Source organism: Scyliorhinus torazame, chromosome 3 (assembly GCF_047496885.1).
Source record: "Scyliorhinus torazame isolate Kashiwa2021f chromosome 3, sScyTor2.1, whole genome shotgun sequence".
Taxonomy (NCBI): Eukaryota; Metazoa; Chordata; class Chondrichthyes; order Carcharhiniformes; family Scyliorhinidae; genus Scyliorhinus; species Scyliorhinus torazame.
The window spans coordinates 207,815,809-207,835,648 of NC_092709.1; the positions used below are offsets into that span (position 1 = coordinate 207,815,809).

General features: G+C 43.0%; 1 protein-coding gene across 4 annotated transcripts in view; it reads right to left on the reverse strand.

Annotated features, from left to right (window-relative positions):
• Window positions 1-1,536: 1,536 nt before the first annotated feature.
• Window positions 1,537-19,840, reverse strand: part of ppat (phosphoribosyl pyrophosphate amidotransferase) — a 104,871-nt gene continuing 86,567 nt past the window's right edge. For all 4 annotated transcript variants that reach the window (XM_072496825.1, XM_072496822.1, XM_072496824.1 and 1 more), the window contains 4 exons: window positions 19,278-19,405; window positions 5,073-5,294; window positions 4,705-4,825; window positions 1,537-3,167 (listed from right to left, as the gene is read on the reverse strand). In XM_072496825.1, the coding sequence (XP_072352926.1) occupies window positions 2,986-3,167; window positions 4,705-4,825; window positions 5,073-5,294; window positions 19,278-19,405 (653 nt within the window). In that variant the 3' untranslated portion in view covers window positions 1,537-2,985. The remainder of the gene's footprint in view (window positions 3,168-4,704; window positions 4,826-5,072; window positions 5,295-19,277; window positions 19,406-19,840) is intronic.

The following is a 19,840-nucleotide window of genomic DNA, read 5'->3' on the forward strand; positions in this document are numbered from 1 at the left end:
TTGCACTGGGGAATGAACTAGGGTATGGTTGTTCTCCAAATCTTTTATTTAGTTGAAAAAGGTGCACTGTGTGGCTATGCTATTTGTCTGCAAAGGGCCGTTTGGGATTAGGTGTAGCTGCTAGCATTTGTAAGTTAGCTACACTGTGAGCCTGACTGATGATCTTAAATTAGTTGTCAGTGTACTAAGCACAATCAAGATTGTTGCTAACCACACCTAATGTTGGACACAATGTTTTGCAAGCGCGGGCTGGTTGGATATGGTCAGTACTCGCCTTTTGTGCAGTTGAAGGGACATGCTGTTGATACAATGTGTCAGACTTGGGACATACAGCCTATATACCACCAGAAGTGAAATGCATATACCACATTATTCATTTGAGAGATAGGCACATTTTTTTTGGCTTGATGGCAACATCCTCTTAGTAGAGCAAACCATTTGGCGATAGTCCTGCATAACGGCTAACTTTACCTGTTGCTGTGCTGCTCAAATTTTTGAAACAGTGTAGTCTTACAGGGTGAACACTTTTCAGGACTATCATTGGTGGCCTTAGGTTTGCTCAATATACAGCTAGTATTTATCTGATCAGGATCGCTATTATCCTAAAGAATGGCTTTGCTGTGCCCAAGCTTGCAGGGTAGGCAAATGGTTTGGGCCCTTTTTACATTGTTGCCATTAAGGTCAATCGCAGTGCATGAAACTACAGCATCCCAACCCCTAAATTGACGAGTGAAGGTAGGCTTGCACTAGTTAGTCATAGAGAACCCATTGGCAGATTTCTCAACCAGCACATCAAAGTGGGCTTATTTGACTGTCAATCGCATTAAGGTAAGGAAATTCTTACATGCAGCTGTGGATTGAAATACAGCAAACGTCATTTACATATTGGAAATAAATTATTGTTCCCCTTACATTTCTGACCCTGAATAGAGTGCACAACAAAAAGCTTTGATAGCAGGTCTCTTTTTTTTTTCAAGCAATACTCCCAAGTTCCGTACTATCAAACAACTATTTGATAATCATTGGTTTTAAATTCCTGTTTTGCTGTTGGCGAGGTCTTCGATGTGATTGCTCAGCCAGCTTAATTTCATTGTTGTTGTTGATGCCTGGAGATCCACTTGATTTAGTGCCGGATTCTAAGTGATGTCATTAAAGGTGAAATCTATACCAAAAAGATCACTAGTTCTTTGTTGGCAGCTTTCTTCCTCGTCACTGGCGGACACCATCTCTATGCCACTTTGTCACTGGCGGACACCATCTCTATGCCACTTTGTCACTGGCGGGCACCATCTCTGCCACTTTATGCAAATTTTGTGTTAAGATTTTCAAGTGGAACTAGGTAGGGATACTGGGCAGGGAGAGGGTGGAGATGTGGGCTTAAGTAGGGTGTTCTTTTCCAAGGGCCGAATAGCCTCCTTCTGCACTGTAAATTCTGTGAAAATGATTATTACTACAAATCTGAAGGTCACAAGTATGCAAACACAAAGTTATTCAATTACAAACTCATTCGAAACAAAACAAACAGAAACATCAAACTTGAGGCCACTGTCAAAGCAACAGCAACAAAGCTAAATATTTATTTACGTAGGACAAACAGAAACAATGTTCAACTTTCCCTACAGAATACCTTTGAGTGGTATTCCATGCAAAGTTATGGTTATAAGATAAAAATGTGAGAGAACTGGTTTCGGTAAAAGTTATTTGAAGGTTTACTGGTTTCATTTTCTGTAACGGTAACAGGCAATGTTCCAAAGCACGACAAATCAGAGATAAAAAGTCAAAAGTTACATATGAAAACAAAATGATGTAAGTTCCAGAAGTACAAAATGATGTAAGTTCCAGAAGTACAAATTATTTATTACATTAATTCACCTTGTTTTTTTTAAACTTGATTATGACCAGAAAGAAATGAAAGGAATCAATATGACTCCTTTACATTAATCTCTCAAATTATTTTTGCTGACAGATACAGGATTGTATTCTCAATATGTTGTTCATAATTCCATTAATTAGTATTCTACATTCAAACATACAAGAATTTGAAAGCTAACTTTCACTGTTAAAGGAAAATTCTTGTATCTGAGAATGAAAGGCACAATATAGAAGGTAACTACAGAATATCTAGAAGTATATTAAAGTCAGAAGGACACTTCTGATCTTTAAAAGATTAATGGCTTTTCCATTTAAATCCGTGCCAATTTAAGTAGATAATGAGCTGAGACAACCAGTCCAGGTTTACACACTCAGAAACTCTAAATGTGCTGTAAACATTCAAGTGTAACTCAATAGGATGAAGTAATGTATTTGGATAAGTTAGCTGCAAGGTCCTGTCAGCCTTATATAACCTTGATCTAGTGTCATATTACAAAACATCATGCCCTTTATTACTTATGTGACAAGAAGCTAAATTCTCCAGATTTAAGGATGGTAAAAATGCTAGAAAAGATTAAAAGAAATACGCACACACACAGATAGTACTGTATGTTGAAGGCTACAACATAACTGTAAGGTCAAGGCCAAAAATCAGGACTAATAAAACATACCCTGCATAGTGGAGTTCCCCCATATAAAACTACTGCAGCAAAGTGAATCATTTTTAATTCATATAATTTTCAAAATATATTTGACAACAGTTGAAAACTTGTTTGCTCTTTGCAATTAGAATGGTTTCCAACAACAGTAATTCATTTGATGTTAGTCAAGAAATTCTACAATTGAGGAACACATTTTTATTTGCAATGTACCATGGAATGCAAATAGAACATAATTGAGGATGTTTATTTATGTATTCATAATGTATATAATAGTGGCACAACTTATTTAAAAAAACACAGGCAACCATGGAAACACCAGAGGATACAAAAGATACTCAATAAGCCAAGAAAATACTTATTTACTGATGCGGACTAGAAAATAACTGAGCATCTCGTCATTGCCAGGGTGTATTCAAAACAGAAAATCACAGGCGAGTAACTCAAAGTAAGTTCACCATTCAAGCTCCACGGGATATTTTCCCGTGAGACAAGCTGTGCAGTGACCAGTTTGTCTCGAAGATGATTTTTTGTCATTTTCAGTATTTAAGATGGAATTTGTTTGCAGACTCTTAATCCCCTCTTGTACAGCAGATACCAATCCATCCACGGAGAGATAAACCACACTATTTGCTCCTACAAAACACAGGAAAACAATATTTCAAGTATAATACAGTTAGCAAATAGTTGAGTATAATCAGAAGTGTTCAAATACAAGCTGCAACACTTCTCAGAAAATGAAAATGGCATACAGTGCAAAAGTTAGGGAAAACTAATAATGTTCAGTGGAATCAATAAATAATCTATTCAATGTATTGTTAATAAAGAAACAGAACAATTCTCAAACTAATGTCACATATGCCAATCTTTGTACTCAGCAAAAGAGAGAAATCTCAAAGTTAAAAAACACAATTCCAACAAATTGAAATATGCATTAAAGGCATCAGCCACTTCAATAAAAACTATGCTCAAGAGGTGTAGCTTAAATTTGAGTACCGAGTATCAAATTGTCCAAAGATTCATTTTTGAGGCAACACTGGAGAAATTGTAAGTGTCTTCAGAGAATAAAATCCCACAATTTCCCTTCTCCAGACAGTTTACACGACCAATTTGTACCCAGTTAATTTTTTTCCAATTAAGGTGCAATTTCGCGAGGCCAATCCACCTACCCTGCACATCTTTGGGTTACTGGGGCGAAACCCACGCAAACACGGGGAGAATGTGCAAACTCCACATGGACAGTGACCCAAAGCCTGGATCGAACATGGTACCTCGGCGCTGTGAGGCAGCAGTGCTAACCACTGCACGACCGTGCTGCCGACACAACCAATACTACCGGTTGCTATCATGCAAGTTCATACTGAGTACAGAGAGCCAGGACCTCAGAGACACAGATATTTCACTTACAACAGCAACCAGCAATACTAAACTCAATAGATTATCTATGGTAGGCAAACTTGTAACACTAAACTTGTAGTTTCAGTTAGATAATTATAAACACAAACAAACACATATTAGCGGGGTAAAGTACATCATTTTTTGCAGTCTCATGTATAGATTTCACTATCTCATTGTATTTTTGTCCAACAATTTATGCAACCCAGCATCGCTCACAAAGATTGGAAAAGGAAGTAAACCCTAGTGCTTGGGGGGCCTCATTTGCACATTTCTCACTCAAAGGACTGACGATGGCACCATGATTTATGTTTTAAAGAAAACACTTGCTGAGCAAAAATAAGTCATAGCAATAAATTGTTACGTTAAAGTAGTAAAGAGCAGCACGGTAGCACAGTGGTTAGCACTGTTGCTTCATAGCGCCAGGGATCAGGATTCGACTCCCAGCTTGGGACACTGTTTGTGTGGCGTCTGCACGTTCTCTCCACGTTTGCGTGGGTTTCCTCCGGGTGCTCCGGTTTCCTCCCACAAGTCCCAAAAGACATGCTTGTTAGGTGAATTGGACGTTCTGAATTCTCCTTCAGTTTACAGAGACAGACAGACCGGCCGACCGACATATTCAACAAGGTACCGTAACTCCACCTCGCCCTCCCCAGGCACATATTCACCAGGCATTGACTCAACCTCCCCCTCCCCCAGGCCTACCGACACTACCAAATCGATAGTAAATTCTACTCTCATTGTAAATTCCACTTTGCAAACAGAAATCTCAACCAACCTAAATAGCCTGCAAGGTCTTCAAATTCTGGTTTGTTGGCAATCAATTCTTCTTTTGTTGGAATGTTAATTCCCATGTAACAAGGAAATCTTATTGGAGGTGAAGCCACACGAATGTGTACCTATAAAAGCAATTTTATAAAGATAAGAAACCCAATTTGTATTCTTTGCTTCTCAGTAGAACAACCAATTAAAACCCATTTTTGGATGATTATTTTTCTCAAGTAAGCAAAGCACAAATGAACATATGTGCAAGAACAATCTTTCTTAAATTACTTTAAAATTATTTAAATTTGTTGAAATGTTCAATTTAATGACCCCATGTCATTTTAAGAAATGGTAACCTCTTGGAAACACCCTTTCTAATACCTCTTTGGCACCTGCTTCCTTCAGGACTTTAATGATTGGAGAAATAGTATTTCCACGCACAATTGAATCGTCTATCAGCACAATCCGCTTTCCAGTAAAATTATCACTCAAGGCTCCAAATTTTTGTGCCACTCCAAGCTGCCGCAATCTTGTATTTGGTTCAATGAATGTTCTACCCACATAACGATTTTTGCAGAGTACCTCTACATACGGAAGTCCTGCCTGTAACAGAAAGAAAAAGAACAATTTGTAAATTCCCAAAAGATTTACATTTAAAAAAAAAAATTAACCTTCCACTTCTTTAGAACCTCACCCATGCAAATCAACTGTTCTTAACGCATTAAATTAACTGCTAGGATAGGGATAAGCAATGGACTGGCTGTGGTTGGGGGAGGGAGAGGAGGGTGATGGAAAGTCAGTGGAAGTGGGAAGGCGAAAGACAGCGGTATAATGGTAATGACAGTGGATTATTAATCCAGAGCTCCAGGTTAATGCTCTGGGTACACAGGCTCAAACCCCACCACTGCAGCAGATGGAATCGAAATTCAATAAATCAGGTCTCAACAATGGTGACCATGGCAACTATCATAATCATGGTGTAAAAAACATCTGGTTTATAAGTGTCATTAAGGGAAGGAAATCTGCCATTCATTTCTGGTCTATCCTACATGTGATTCCAAACTCACAGCAATTTTTTATCTCTTTGAATGGCCACTCAGTTCAAGGGCAATTAGGGATGGGGAACAAATGATGGCCTTGCCAGTGATGCCCACATCCCATCAAAGAATAAAGATTCAAAAAAAATTTTTTCAAATGATTTACCTCAGATTGTCAATCACTTGTTACTTTTGATGAAGCTTTGCCACTATTTACACCAATAAAAAAAAACTTAGTACAAGTGCAACATTCATTAAAAAAAAAAAATTTAGAGTACCCAATTATTTTTTTCCAATTAAGGGGCAATTTAATGTGGCCAATCCATCTACTCTGCACATCTTTGGGTTATGGGGGTGAAACCAATGCAGACACGGGGTGAATGTGCAAACTCCACACCGGCAGTGACCCGGGGTCGGGATCGAACCTGGGTCCTCAGCGCCGTAGGCAGCAGTGCTAATCCACTGCGCAACCGTGCCGGCCCCAAGTGCAACATTCATAACACTGTAGTTTTACTTAATCAAGGTTTAGAAATCCAAATTATTTTAGTTAAAGTAATGGAAGTGTTAATGAGGGTAGTATGGTTGATGTTGTACACCTAGACTTTCAAAAAGCATTTGTTGTATTGGCAGTTAAAACCCATGCAATAAAAAAAAATCATAATGTGGATATGGAATAGGCGGACTGATAGAAAGCAAATAATGATGAATGTGTTTTTCAGACTGAAGAAAACAATACAGTAGCGTTCTCCAGGGCCATAGGAATATAGGAACAGAAGTAAACTCTATGGTCCTTTAAACCTGTACCACTATTCAGTCAGATAATAGCTGATCTTTTACGTCTAATTTCCCATCTGATCTCCAAAATCTATCTCAGCCTTAAATATACTCAATGACTGAACAAAAAAAATAAGGTGGTAATAGTTGGGAACTTAACTTTCCCAACATTGACTGGAATAGCCATAGCATTAGGGGCTTGGATGGAGAGAAATTGAGTGTATAGGGAGATCATTGCTTGATTAGACAGCTCTTGTGTTGCTGCCAAATGCAGTGTTTATTTCCAGGAGGTTAAGACGTTTCAAACACTTGCAGTTTCAGCCATTGAAAAGGGTTTTTAGATGATTGCCATTCTTGTTGCCCTGTAGTAAAAGGACTTTTTTTTTCCAAGTGGAAAGTAATGAACAACCTTTTAATGAAACAATTTTTCCACATACTATTGTAACTATAATATTAATTGGTTATATGGGTAAGATGAATACAGAGGTATCTGGGGCAAATGTGGGCAACTGAGACTAGCTTAGTGGTAAAATCTGGACGGCAGTTGGGCCGAAGGGCATGTTTCCATACTGTAAACCTCTAACTCTATTTAGGAGGAATTTCTCATTCAGTATGTGGATGGCCTGACTAGAGAGGGGGCAAATCTTGACCTCCTCTTGGGAAATAAGGAAGGGCAGGTGACAGAAGTGTTAGTTTAAAAAAAAAAAAATTTAGAGTACCCAATTAATTTTTTCCAATTAAGGGGCAATTTAGCGTGACCAATCCACCTACCTGCACATCTTTGGGTTGTGGGGACCAAACCCACGTAAACACGGGGAGAATGTGCAAACGCCACACGGACAGTGACGCAGAGCTGGGATCGAACCTGGGACCTCGGCACCTTGAGGCAGCAGTGCTAACCAATGTGCCACCATGCTGCCCCTGACAGAAGTGTTAGTGAGGACACTTAGGGACCAGTGACCATAATTCCATTAGTTTTATGACAGATATGGAGATTCTAAATTGGGGCAAGGCCAATTTTGATGGCATTAGACAGTAACTTTCAAAAGTTGATTGGGGAAGTCTGTTGGTAGGCAAAGGAACAGCTGGTAAGTGAGAGGCTTTCAAAAGTGTGTTAACCAGGGTTCAGGGGAAGCACATTGCTCTGTGAGTGAAGGGCAAGGCTGGTAGAAGTAGGGAACCCTGGAGGACTTGGATATTGAGGCCCTGGTCAAAAAAGAGGCGGCGGCAATTGACATGCGTAGGCAGCTGGGATCAAGTGGATCCCTTGAAGAGTATAGAGGTTCTTGGAGTAGAGTTAAGAATGAAATCAGGAGGACAAAAAGGGGACATGAAATTGCTTTGGCAAATAAGGCAAAGGAGAATCCAAAGAGCTTCTACAAGGGCAAAAGAGTAACTAGAGTAGGGCCTCTTAAGGATCGACAACAAGGTCATCGATATGTGGATCTACAAGAGATAGGTGAGATCGTAATCAATATTTCTCATCGGTATTTACTGTTGAGAAAGGCATGGATGTTAAGGAACTTGGAGAAATCAATGGTGATGTCTTGAGGAGTGAACATATTACAGAGGAGGTGTTGCTGGATGTCTTAAAGCATATCAAGGTAGATAAATCCCTGTCACCTAATGAAATCTATCCCAGGATGTTGTGGGAGGCAAGGGAGGGAATTGTGGGTCCCCTAACAGGGATATTTGAATTGTCGACAGCCACAGGTGAGGTGCCTAAAGATTGGAGGGTAGCAAATGTTGTGCTTTTGTTTAAGAAGGGCCGCAGGGAAAATCCTGGTAACCACAGACCGGTGAGCCTAATGTCTGTGGTGGGTAACTTGTTAGAAGGCATTCTGAGAGACAGGATGTACAAGCATTTAGAGAGGCAAGGACTGATTAGGGACAGTGAACATGGCTTTGAGTGGAAAATCATGTCCCGCGAATTTGATCGTTTTCGAAGGGGTAACCAAGAAGGCAGATGAGGGCAGTGCAGTTGATGCTGTCTACATGGACTTTAGCAAGGTCTTTGACAAGATACCGCGTGGAAGGTTGTTGCACAAGCTTAAATTCCATGGGATCCAGGGTGAGGTAGCCAATTGGATACAAAATTGGCTCAACGACAGAAGACAAAGGTTGGTTGTACAGGGTTGTTTTTCAAACTGGAGGCCTGCGATCAGGGGTGTGCGTCAGGGATCAGTGCTGGGTCCACTATTATTAGTTCTTTATATTAAAGATTTGGATGTGAATTCAGGAGACATGGTTAGTAAGTTTGCAGATGACACCAAGATTGGTGGCATAGTGGACAGTGAAGATGGTTAGCTAGGATTGCAACGGATCTTGATCAATTGGACCAGTGGGCAGATGGAGTTTAATTTAGTTAAATGTGAGGTGGATTGGTAGATTGAATCGGGGCAGGACCTACTCAGCTAATGGTAGGGTATTGGGGAGTTATAGAACAAAGAGATCCAAGAGTACAGGTTCATAGCTCCTTGAAAGTGGAGTCACAGGTGGACAGAGTGGTGAAGGCGGTATTTGGCATGCTTGGTTTCATTGGCTAGAACGCTGAATACAGGAGTTGGGATGTCTTGTTGAAGTTGTACAAAACATTAGTAAGGCCACACTTGGAATACGGTGTACAGTTCTGGTCACCCTATTCTAGAAAGGATATTATTAAACTCGAAAGAGAGCAGGACTAGAATGCCACCGGGACTTGATGTTTTGAGTTATAAGAAGAGGCTGAATAGACTGGGACTATCCCCCCTTGAGCGAAGGAGGCTTAGGGGTGATTTTAAAGGTCTCTAAAATAATGAGGGGCATAGATAAGGTAGATAGACATCTTTTCCCAAAGGTACAGGAGTCTAAAACTAGAGAGCATAGGTTTAAGGTGAAAGGGGAGAGATACAAAAAGGGACCAGAGGGGCAATTGTTTCACACAGAGGGTGGTGAGTGTCTGGAACGAGCTGCCGGAGGCAATAGTAGAGGCAGGTACAATTTTGTCTTTAGCATTTAGACTGTTATATGGGTAAGGTTTGTATCGAGGGATATGGGCCAAATGCAGGCTATTACGACTAGCTTAGGTGGTAGAAACTGGGCGGCATAGACAAGTTGGGCTGAAGGGCTGTAAACCTCTTACGACCCAAATATTCAGAAATTTCTCCTCCTTAATTTTAAAAGATCAACCTATTATTCTGAAACTACACTATTCACCTAGACTCTCCAGCCAAGGGAAACGACCTCTCACCATTTATCTGGTCAAGTCTGCTCAGAATCTTGCAAGATCACCATTCATTCTTCTAAACTTCAGGGAGTATAAGCCCAATTTACTTAACCTCTCATCATAGGACAACGTCTCATCCCAGGAATCATTTTTGTGGCCCTTTGTTGAACTTCCTCCAAGTATATTCTTCTTCAGATAAGAAACAGTGCATAGTACTACAGGTGTAGTTGCCACCAAAGACATCCAAACTATAGTGAGAATGATTTACTATTGTACTAAAGCCCCATTGCAAAAAAATGAGCTGCTTCCCCTGTGCTTGGTTGGGGGAGGGGGTGGGGGGCCTCAAGGGGGTTAAAGGCCTTCGAGCCATACTTAAATATCGTGGAGACCCAGAACAGGAGCAAGCTGCAGCCTGTCTGTCCCACCAAACAATTCAATGGCCACAGCCCTGGAGCGGCTTCAATGCTGAAAGTCAATTTGACCCTCTTTAACTGTGACAGCCTCTAGCTTCACAGCTGAAGGACACTGCAAATGACGAATTAGCCTGGTTAGTTGCCAGAGCATTTCCCAGCTGCAGGTTGTGTTTGCTGCTTGCTCCTGCTGGTGGTTGCGGATTCCTGTAGGCTGCTGTAACCGAGAGTTTGTTTGCTGCTTGCCTGCTGCCTCTTCACCTTGGGCTTACTTGCTGCTTTCTGGATGAAGGAAGAAAGGTGGTTGCCTTTTGGTCTCTTTTACCTGGAGTTCAGCGAGGGAAAGATTTTGGTGAGCCTATTACTGGGTTGAGGATGCGGGAAGGCTAACTCGAACAGTCTGTGGATATTTTTTAAAGACTTGTTTTGTGTGTTGACTGCATTTTTCTAGACAAGTGGGTCACCCGTTAATGCCCTGGGTATTCCTGGGGCCCGGTCCTCTGACAGGACGGTGACGGAAGATCAGATGCCCATACTGCAGGAAAGGAGGGGTGGCAGCCTGGCTCAACTGCGCAGCCCAGAGGTTGCGCCAAGACATTTTCATGTACTACCGGTGACTTATGTTCAGGAGCCATCCGCTGCTTCCGTTATGGGAGCCGTGCGTGTCCTGGTGGTTTCCTTTTGCACTGTGTGTGTGTGTATGTTTTTTTTTGGGGGGGAGAATTGATACCATGCCACTGTGGATTATCTTTTTGCCAGTTGCAGCCCCATCAGCCTCTTGTGGCCTGGGAGTCACTGGAAGATGCTGCCAGTTCTGGAGAGGGGTGGTGCTTTCTGTTCTCCCTCCTTCCTATGTGCCATGCTCCAGGTCAGTGAGACCTCCTGATGTTGGCTTACCAAGTGGCCTTCCACTGACGCATATCAGGGAGGGAGGGGTGAGTAGTTTTTCCACCGTTGGCAATGTATTGCTCTTTTGCCTGGCGGTTGTGTGCTTGTCTGTTGCGAACCCTCTCGTTTCTACAGCCTGGATCCGAGCAAATTACCTGTGCTGCAGAAAGCGTGGGTTTTCTCTCTCCTTCTGCTATGCCCCCTTGGTGTCCTTTTCCGGTGGCTAGCGTTATTTCTTAGCACCTTCCCACCAATGTGGGGCTGCATGGGGAGGGGGATGAGACATGCACTGACTCGACAGCTGGTGGTATTGCTTTTTGTTTTGTCTTTGGTGTGCAGCTGGTGTCTTCATTATATACCTGCCTGTGTGTTTTCTTTCGGTCTTCTGTATTTAGTTTATACTGTGCTGGATCTGTTTTGGACTGAATCGGTGCCCCTCTTAGGAGCGGTGGCATGTTTTTCTCCCTCGCCTCCGCCATGCTCCGTGTTGGGGTGGCCTTTTTCGGTTAGCTGGGCTGGTGCGGCTTTCCGCTGATGTAGGTTGGGGGGGCGTACGAGTGTGTTCTGGGTGCCAAGTGATTGGTGTCCTCACTATATTGTCTTTTGTATTTTGCTACTGTCAATAAACTAAAATATTTGCAGGTTTTGTTTTCTGCTCGCTCCTGCTGGTAGCTGCAGATACCTGGAGGCTGCTGTTTCGTCCCTTTTCAGTAACCGGAAAGGAGGACATTTTTTTCAAATACACCAGGGTCCTGGAACACCAGGCTCAGGGGGAAATTAAGAGTCCAGAAGGCAATCCGGGCTGAAGCAAGATGACGCTGCGGGACCTGGTGCGTGACATTGTCCCAAATGGACCACCTGCTTACACGATTGAAGAAATGCTTTCACAGATTGCTGATGTGGTGAGTGCTGAATGTAACTGGCATGTCACAGTTGGTTAAACACCCTGGAAATCAAAGGGCAGCATGGTGGCACAGTGGTTAGCACTGTTGCCTCACAGCACTAAAGACCCGGGTTCGATCCCAGCCCTGGGTTGCACATTCTCCCTGCAACTGTGTGGATCTCACCTCCACAATCCAAAAATGTGCAGGGTAGGTGGACTGGCTATGCTAAATTGCCCCTTAATTGAAAAAAAAAAAGAATTGGGTACTCTAAAACACACTGGAAGTCAAGAATGTGTTCAACTGCACCTTGAGCGCTAGTGGAAAATGTAGATGCCAGGATTTGGTCCCTGTGAGATTGGGCCATGTGGGTCAGTCTTCACATCTGCAGCTCCCAGACGGAAAATAGCATTGGTACATGGAACAAGTAACACATGGATGGACAGATCATTTCTACGACAAACGTCTGGGCATAACACATTCTCACTTCTGTCAACATTTCATTCCTGCCTCCTCTTGTTGAGGAACCTACGAGGGGTACATGTGCCATGCTTCAGAGGATAATGCAAGGAAATTTTGAAGCCTGATCAGTGTGCCCTGTCATGTGAGAGTATCTTTAAGAAATGGGTGTTTATAAATGGCTGTGTATATAAATATCTGTAGTGAGAGTACCTTTAAGAAATGGGTGTTTACTACTGCAATGATGTCAAGGAATGGGTGGAGCTGGGCTGTCTGTCAGCTTTTTTACTTTCGTTTTAGGCTGTTTGGTGCAGGGTGTGTTTTAGTTTTGTATTCAGTGTTGCAGCTGAAGCCAGACAAAGGTGTACTGCTGTTCTTTCTGCCATGAAAAGACTATCTCTTGATCATTTGGTGAATTCAGAATTATAAATGTTCTCAGTAGTGAATGTAAACCTAATGTGCTTCTGTTAAAAGGCGTTTCTTTTGTTTTCTGGATGTTGTTTGGGAAGTTCTTAAGGATTACTTAGTGTATTCTTTGGGGGTTGTATTTGAATTGATGGTTGCTAAGATGTTCACTGTATGTTTTAAAAAGGTTAACTTGAGTTCATAGAATAAACATTATATTGCTTTAAAAAAATACTTTTCGATTTCTGCTGTACCACATCTGTAGAGTGGGCCATGTGCTCCCCATACTACAATCTATTAAAAGTTGTGGGTCAGGTGAACTCATGATACACGTTGGGGTTCTCCAAACCCTGGCCCATAACAGCCCGAACTTTAGGAGTGTCAGCACCATGGAGGCAGCTGCAAACAATCAAACACTAAAGAACATTGGGCATCCTCTCGTGACCAAAAGGGCAAGTGTGTGAGTCAGGGGGAGGGCACTCGAGCTCCATCTCCTTAATATTCCTGGCAGAGATCTGGGTTCTAGCGGCTCCAGATGTTGCTTTGGGGGGGGGGGGGGGGGGGGGGTGGTGAGCGTGCAAAGCAAAGTTTGCCAGCACAACTGGCTCGCTGGATGGCATTCGAGAGACGGTAGGACAGTCACGTTCAGGGTGGGGGGCCGATGGGATTGGAGCATCCCGGAATGGAAGCCTGAATTGATTGTCAGTCTCTCTCCTTCTCCAATTCCTTCCAGGCATCAAAATGGATTGTGGTGTCAGTCCCGCAGTGGGTGCCCTCGCGTTGCTGGTGACAGCCGAGGCAGGCAGATACCAGAGAAGATGGCAGCAGCGACGATGCAAGCTGGAGGCAGCACCCTATGTGTAGGGGGCCGCCACACACCCTGCCCGGCCCCCCATCAGGCTGAGGAGGAAACCAGAAGGTGATGCCAGCGATGGCCCAAGCTGTACTGGCACTGTTGGTCTTTCAATGAGATCTTGGACAGCATGTGCCACAGAAGACTCCGTCTTAGGAGAGAGACAGTCCCGCAGTCTTGGCACCCTGTGGAGGATCACCACAGCCTCAATCTTTATGCCACCGGTTTGTTTCAGTGCTCGAGGACGAGGCTATGTCCGTCAGCTCATCACCCCCCACCAATCCCATGTCCCTTCTTTCCCAAGATCACCCCACTCCCACATTCCTCCCCCCCCCCAATGTATGGAACAATCTGTCTGGACTGTATGCAGGACAATACTTTTTAACTGTACCTCGGTACACGTGACAAATCAAATCAACTCAAACCCCCCCTCCCCATTTCTCGGTTTCTCCCCAATCCCCCACCCTCAAATCACACCATCCGCTCGCTGATCACCCTGTTCCATCTTCCAAGGATCTTTGTAACATCACTCTAGGGTGATGGGCCCGTATCGGTACCATCAGCGAGTAAATATATAAAAGCAGGGGAGTGGGGATAACTCGCTGTGATGAAAGCTCTGGTGCTCCTCAGTTTCTGCAGAAGTTGGACTCCTGTCTTTCTGCTGACAGCGCGCTCACACCCATCCTCTGAACTGGGACTGCATCTGGGGCCTTGGGGTGGCAGCGCAGGCACACCCGCTGTGATGTTAACATGACAAAGGCTTCACATGTGTCTGGTGTTACATGTTGTAATGGTGACCATTTGACATTTATTCACCCTAGCTAGAGATAGTGACACCACACAAGAGGTGGAAGCAGCTTGCTGCCATCCACATCCTGTGGCCTTTGATGCCCTTGGCAGACATCTTCTGGATTGAACTCCAGAGGTCTCTGTTAGCTGGCATCTCCCCATTGTCTGCACCATGGTCTCAATGCTCTCCAGCTCCTTGGTGACTGGGCCATGCTCTGCAGTGCTTCAGCAATGTCACCTGCATCTGGGACACGTCCCTCTGCGACTGGCACATGTCCAGGCCCTTAGCCCGAGCCATACCTTGGGCACCACCACTCAAGACTCAAGCTTGACGTTTTACATGGCGGCTGCCACCCGAGCAGTGCTGGCCTTGGCGCCACACATTGTCAGCAACATTTCCTGCCACCGAAGCCATTGGGGCTCCTCCAAATCGTCTAGAGTGTCGCTGGATTGTATCTGACATCCCCTCCATCAGCTCTGGAAAATCTTGTCCAGAGGCTTGGCATCGACTGGGACCCAGCTGAGTTCTGGTGTCCAGCAGACCTCAACTGCTGTCTCTCTTGGATGTTGCTGCCACCATCTGATGTGCATCAGCAACTGTGTGGTGGTCACCAGATTATGTCCCAGAAGCCTGTCCACTAATGTTGCCACCAAGGTGTGTCTCTCTCGCTGGTGTTAGGTGGGGGTGATAGCTGTGACACTTCGATGGTTGTCTTCTCGGAGCTCTCATCCAAGTGGTCTCTTTTGGGGGTGGGATGGGAGAGGAAACGATTCTGGATGGCCTGGCCTCATCAGATGGAGGTCCTGCGAGACAATGGACATGTGGTCAGTGAGAGAAAAGGATCATTTTGTCAGAGATAAGCTACTCCCTAGAGGCAGGTCATCTGGACAAAGAGGCAGTGGATCCTCATCTCTGTCGCAGGCCAACCTCGCTGTCGATGACTGCTCTCTCCTTGGTCAACCCCACAATCTCCAGGGCCTGTTCCTAATCGGGGGATGAGGACTCGCATCTCTGGGACTCAACCCCCATCTTGGCCTTTTCCTGCTTATTATAGGCTATATTCTCATGCGGGGACAAAGAGAGGGCATTGTGAGCCACACGCTGGATGGGTCAAGGGGGTCTATAGCAGGTGGCATGTGTGGGCACTGCACAGGGACACAAGAACTAAGAGCAGGAGTAGGCCATCTGGCCCTTCGAGCCTGCTCTGCCATTCAATGAAATCATGGCTGATCCTTCACTTTCCCGCCCGAACACCATAGCCCTTTATGCTTCAAAAAAACTATCTATCTTTATCTTGAAAACATTCTATGAAGGAGCCTCAACTGCTTCACTGGGCAGGGAATTCCATAGATTCACAAACCTTTGGGTGAAGAAGTTCCTCCTGAGGTCAGTCCTAAATCTACTTCCCCTCGTTTTGAGGCTATGCCCCCCAGTTCTGCTTTCACCCGCCAGTGGAACAACTTCCCTGCATCTATCCTACCTATTCCCTTCATAATTTTATATGTTTCTACAAGATCCCCCCACATCCTTCTAAATTCCAATGAGTAAAGTCCCAGTATACTCTCTCCTTGTAATCCAACCCCTTCAACTCTGGGATTAACCTAGTGAATCTCCTCTGCACACCCTCCAGCGCCAGTACATTCTTTCTCAGGTAAGGAGACCAAAACTGAACACAATACTCCAGGTCTGGCCTCACTAACACCTTATACAATTGCAGCATAACCTCCCTAGTCTAAAACTCCATCTCTCTAGCAATGAAGGACAAAACTCCATTCGCCTTCTTAATCACCAGTAAACCAACTTTTTGCGACTCATGCACTAGCACACCCAGGTCTCTGCACAGCAGCATGTTTTAATATTTTATAATTTAAATAATACCTTTTGTTGTTTATCCTACCTCACATATGGATAACCTCACATTTGTCAACATTGTATTCCATCTGCCAGACCCTAGCCCATTCACTCAAACTATCCAAATCCTTCTGCAGACTTCCAGTATCCTCTGCACTTTTTGCTTTACCACTCATCTTCATGCCGTCTGCAAATTTTGACACATTGCACTTGGTCCCCAACTCCAAATCATCTATATAAAATTGTGAACAATTGTGGGCCCAACACTAATCCCTGAGGGACACCACTAGCTACTGATTGCCAACCAGAGAAACACCATTAATCCCCACTCTTTGCTTTCTATTAATTAACCAATCCTCTATCCATGCTACTACTTTACCCTTAACACCATGCACCCTTATCTTATGCAGCAACCTTTTGTGTGGCACCTTGTCAAAAGCTTTCTGGAAATCCAGATATACCAGATCCATTGGCTCCCCGTTATCTACCGCACTGGTAATGTCCTCAAAAACGTCAACTAAATTAGTTAGGCACGACCTGCTCTTTATGAACCCATGCTGCGTCTGTCCAATGGGACAATTTCCATCCAGATATTTCGCTATTTCTTCCTTGATGATATTCCAGCATCTTCCCCAACTACCGAAGTTAAGCTAACTGGTCTATAATTACCCTCTTTCTGCCTACCTCTTTTTTTAAACAGTGGTGTCACGTTTGCTATTTTCCAATCTGCCGGGACCACTCCAGAGTCTAATGAATTTTGATAAATTATCATGAGTGCTTTTGCAATTTCCCTAGCCATCTCTTTTAGTACCCTGGGATGCATTCCATTAGGGCCAGGAGACTTGTCTACCTTTAGCCCCATTAGCTTACCCATCACTACCTCCTTAGTGATAACAATTGTGTCAAGGTCCTCAACTGTCATAGCCTCATTTCCATCAGTCCACTGTGAAGACCAACCCAAAAAACCTGTTCAGTCCCTCAGCCATTTCCTCATCTCACTTCTCATCCTCTAAAGGACCAATATTTATCTTAGCCACTCTTTTTTGTTTTATATATTCGTGGAAACTTTTACTATCTGTTTTTATATTCTATGGGGCTGGTGGGTGCTAGGGTGCACGAAGATTGGATGTGAGGAGGGTGTGAGGTGGCACATTGAAAAAGGGCCGTGATCTCGCCAATGCGGCCGTCAAGTAACCCCCCCGCCAAACATGCCCAAAATGAAATTTTTTCCGTTGAATCGCACTCATTATTTTCAGCCCAATGAGCCCTTATTTTGTTTGAGCACCTTCTTTTTTTAGGTAGCATCGTGTTGAATACCCTTTGGAAGTTCAAATATAGCGCATCCACTGGCTCTCTTTTTAGCTACATCCTCCAAATACTACTTGAAATCAATTTGTCAGACACCAATTTCTTTTCATAAAATCATGTTGATGTCTCTAATTGCCTCATTAACTCAATAATAGAAGAGCATTTTCCCGGCAACTAATATTGGGCTAACCAGCCTGCAAGTTATTAGTTTTGTCTCTCCCTCCTTTCTTCTTTCTTAATAGCAGCATTATCATTGCGACCTTCCAATTTCCTGGGACTATACTAGAATCGGGGGAATTTTAACAAGCACAACCAATGCATCCATTCTCTCTACCATCAATTCTTTTAGAACCATTGCATGTAGAGACCTTTAGGTTGAGGAGACCATTTGATTTTGGTTCTATTTGTGTCTCGAGTACTTTTACTCTACTAATATTAATTATGCAAAGTTCCTCATTAGCCCCTTGGTTCCCCAATATTTTGGTATGCTTTTTGTGTTTTCGTAAGAGAGGTCAGCTACAAAACTACTAGTTTCATTCCTCTACCAATTAAATATTCCTGTTAAAATTTTTCCCATCTCAGTGCTTATATATAAAACCAACATTTCACTTTTGCTACTCTTTGTTTTTACATACATGTAGAAGCTCTGACAATTTGCTTTTGTACATCTTGCTAGTTTACTCTCATATTCTATTTCCTTCCCATGTCCGGTCCATTGCTCTTTACCTAGATTTGGGTGTAACAGCATAATTTCAAAGTTTGCACATGACACAAAACTCAAGTATGTAAATAATGAGGAAAATAGTAACAGACTTCAGGAGAACATTAACAAATGGTGAAATGGGAATAGATAACATTTAGCGAGAGAAGTGTGATGTGATACATTTAGTAGGAAGAATGAGGAGAGACAATTTAAATTATACAATTTAAGAAGTGCATGCAAATATATCTTTTGAAGGTGGCAAGGCAAATGGAGACGGTTACTAAAAAGCATATGGGATTCATAACTTTATCAAATCAATTACAGTAAACATTCAAAATACTAGTTGGGGATCAACTGGAGTATTGTTAATTTTAATCCACACTTAATGGTCAAAGCTTGGAGGGGGGGTAAAGAAAGAGATTTACTGGAATGGTGCCAGGGATAAGAGACTTCAGTTACGTGGAGAGACAAGAGAGGATGGAGTTTCTCGCCTGAGAGCAGAGGAGTTAGAGGAGATCTGATAGATGTGTACAATTTAATGAAGTGGTTTAGCAGAATCAATAAAGGAACCGTTTCCATTGGCAGAAAGGACAATAACAAGACACACAAGAAATCATTTTTCTTAAACAGAGGGTAGTCATGATCTTGATTACACTGGCTGAGAGGGAGAAGCAGTTACAATAGTACTTAAAAAAAATTAATGAGATAAATATTGGAGGGGCGGGGATGTAAATCGACAGAGCTTTGGGAAGCAAATTTCCATAAAATTATGGAATGATACGTAACAGGAGACTCTGTGGCACACTTTACCTTTGACTCTTTGGTAGATTAATCCAATAATCACAATTCTGCTTGTTGTTATTCTATGATTATAGAACAACAACAAGCAGAATTGTGATTATCGGATTGTCTACCAAAGAGTCAAAGGTAAAGTGTGCCACAGAGTCTCCTGTTATGTATCATTCCATAATTTTAAGTAACTGCATTTCTGTTTGCCACTAATGTATGGGCTCGTTACATACCTCTTGTGCATAACCAATTGCTGCTGGAGTAGCAGATTCTGGAACCGTGCTGACCAAGTCTGCATCAACAGGTGCCTCAATGGCAAGCTGCCGCCCGCAACGTTGCCTAACTGTATATACCATCTGTCCTTATGAATTAAAGGAAATTGATATGCAAGTAAATACAGTAGAAAGTACAGATTTACATGACGATATGAAATGGAAATCAAAATAACCTTTTTATTTTGCTTAACTATAGGAGTACCATTTTTGTGTGACAGATTCATTTTGAAGTTGGAAGCCTGGATGCAACTAGTAGGGTAGATAAAGGGGAACCAGCAGAAGTGGCAAACCTGGATTTCCAAACAGCATTTGATAAGGCGCTTCACAAAAGGTTAACGGACAAGATGAGGGATCATGGAGATAATGGGGACGACACAAGAGGCTGCCATTGTGTCAGCAACAAGATGGCAGATGGAGCATAGTATAGGGAAGTGCGAAGTTTGTCACTTGGTCATAAGAATTAAAAAGCAGAACACGTTTGAAAGGGGAGAAACTAAGTGTTGATGTTCAAAAGAGTGTTT